This window comes from Humulus lupulus, chromosome 5 (genome assembly GCF_963169125.1).
Source record: "Humulus lupulus chromosome 5, drHumLupu1.1, whole genome shotgun sequence".
Lineage (NCBI taxonomy): Eukaryota > Viridiplantae > Streptophyta > Magnoliopsida > Rosales > Cannabaceae > Humulus > Humulus lupulus.
Window position 1 is genome coordinate 32,068,475 of NC_084797.1, and position 1,799 is coordinate 32,070,273.

At 33.1% G+C, this 1,799-nt stretch overlaps 1 protein-coding gene across 1 annotated transcript; it reads right to left on the reverse strand.

The window, feature by feature from the left end:
- Positions 1–231: 231 nt before the first annotated feature.
- Positions 232–1,524, reverse strand: LOC133834723 (uncharacterized). The gene is made up of 3 exons (XM_062264428.1): positions 1,324–1,524; positions 877–1,200; positions 232–721 (listed from the first exon to the last, which is right to left on the reverse strand). Exons 1-3 carry the CDS (start codon positions 1,397–1,399, stop codon positions 558–560), a joined length of 564 nt encoding a protein of 187 aa, XP_062120412.1. The 5' UTR covers positions 1,400–1,524; the 3' UTR covers positions 232–557.
- Between the last annotated feature and the right edge of the window lie 275 nt (positions 1,525–1,799).

Consider the following 1,799-nt stretch of genomic DNA (forward strand, 5'->3'; position numbering starts at 1 on the left):
AATATATTAATTATAAATAATGATATATTATATTGTGCTTATTTTTTGTATGTATAAAGTACTTTGCATTTAATGATATGTAAGTGTTTCGCCCCAACTCTCTTGTACTATTAAAAATAAAAATCTTAACTAGTGTCAAATATCAAAGTTTAAGAGATCAAATTAAATAATAATAATAATAATAATAATAATAATAATAATAATAATAATAAATGTGTAAACGATGTTCAATTAAAGAACCATAAATTTATAGTATACGATTATATTTAATCCACTTCAATACAATTACACATAAGCATTCTTCCAACGCAATCGTAATAATTTTCCATTATGAAAAAACACCTTATAAATTTGATAGACTCACTCCGCACATGATTTGAATACATGCAACATCCAAAAGGATAACGTATTCAAGTCCGGCTATTGAATAAATCCTAGCTTGGTGCAATTTTGTAATCATACATTACATATATAAATATATATATATATGTATAGTATTTTTTAGTATAATGCTAATAGATATCTTCTTATAACATATTGGTATGTATTAATGGAGATTAGAAAGGTTGCTGAGCTGGGCTAATTATTGGTGCAGCTGCGAGCTTGGCAGGTTGTGTGCCTGGTCCTGGGGCCACCACAAAACCTGAGCTTTTGATCTCAGCCATTCCTCGACGAGCGTCATTTCCAGCTTGTGCTTCACATAACTTGGGAAGAAATACACCTATCATATAAATTTAACAAAAGCATAGATTATAATGTATTTTTTCTTATTGTTTATAAACTATACGCTAAGAACTAAAATTCAAATATTTATATATATATATATAAATATATTTTGGTGTAGTGATATAAATATATATATTTATGATAACTCACCTTCACCAGCGGCGAGATTGAAGTAAAGGTCAACAACGTTGGGGCAACCGTCGTGACATGTAGGAGAGCAAAGTTGATTAGTGAAGCGAGACTCAAGGAGAGAGTCTGATGAGATTCCAAGGGTTTTACGGTCAAGTCCACAAGCTTTGATACAGTGGTCGGTCTCGATGATGTCCTTGAGTTTGTCTGCTTCAATATCTGACGTACGGCACGTGTACGCTTCCTCGCCACTCCTCTTCACGTGCTTCTCCAAAACGCACCGTTTCCCCAATGATGACACCGCGAATGCGCATGTATATTGTTGTAGCTCCTCGCATGTTACTCCTGCGTTATAGCCAAAACAAAAAAAAAAAAATCCCCCAAAAACATGTTATAAGTTTGAATAAAAAAATGTAATATTTATTTTAACAAGAAAAAGAACAATATGATTTGATTTAATTGACCAACCTAAGGTGCCTTGAACACAAAGAGCGAAAGTAAGAGCGATGACTGCGAGGGCCTTCAAGCAAAATTTAGCAGCCATTGTTGGAGTTATAGCTAGCTCCCTGAAGGGTTTTCTAAAGTTTGTTTTGGTTTTGGGGTGGTTCTAATTTGGAGGAATTTGGAACTTGTGAAGTGTGGAAATTCAAGGGTTGGCTTTGAGCCCCTTTTATAGCTGTATTTGGAACACTGTAGAAGAATAATATAGAATATCGAAAGGAAACGACTTGGCAAGTGAAAATTAGTTGGAAGTTCAAAAGTTCCAATTTTATTAATTCAAAGTTTCAATGTTACTATATTTCAAAAAAAATAAAAAATTCAATGTTATTATAATTAATAAGATCAATGAAATGAAGTAAAGGAAAGAAACTAGGAAGTCTTTAAGATTTTAGTACGTTTATGGTCCATGGCGGGACCTCACTAGAGCCGCACTCGGAAGGCTT

Excerpts from the sequence above, each read along its gene's own strand:
- LOC133834723 (XM_062264428.1), bottom strand. The coding sequence starts at position 1,399 with ATGGCTGCTAAATTTTGCTTGAAGGCCCTCGCAGTCATCGCTCTTACT. Across the intron at positions 1,201-1,323 it reads TTGTGTTCAAGGCACCTTAG|GAGTAACATGCGAGGAGCTA; the intron begins GTTGGTCAATTA and ends GCTATAACGCAG. Across the intron at positions 722-876 it reads CAATCTCGCCGCTGGTGAAG|GTGTATTTCTTCCCAAGTTA; the intron begins GTGAGTTATCAT and ends TTTATATGATAG.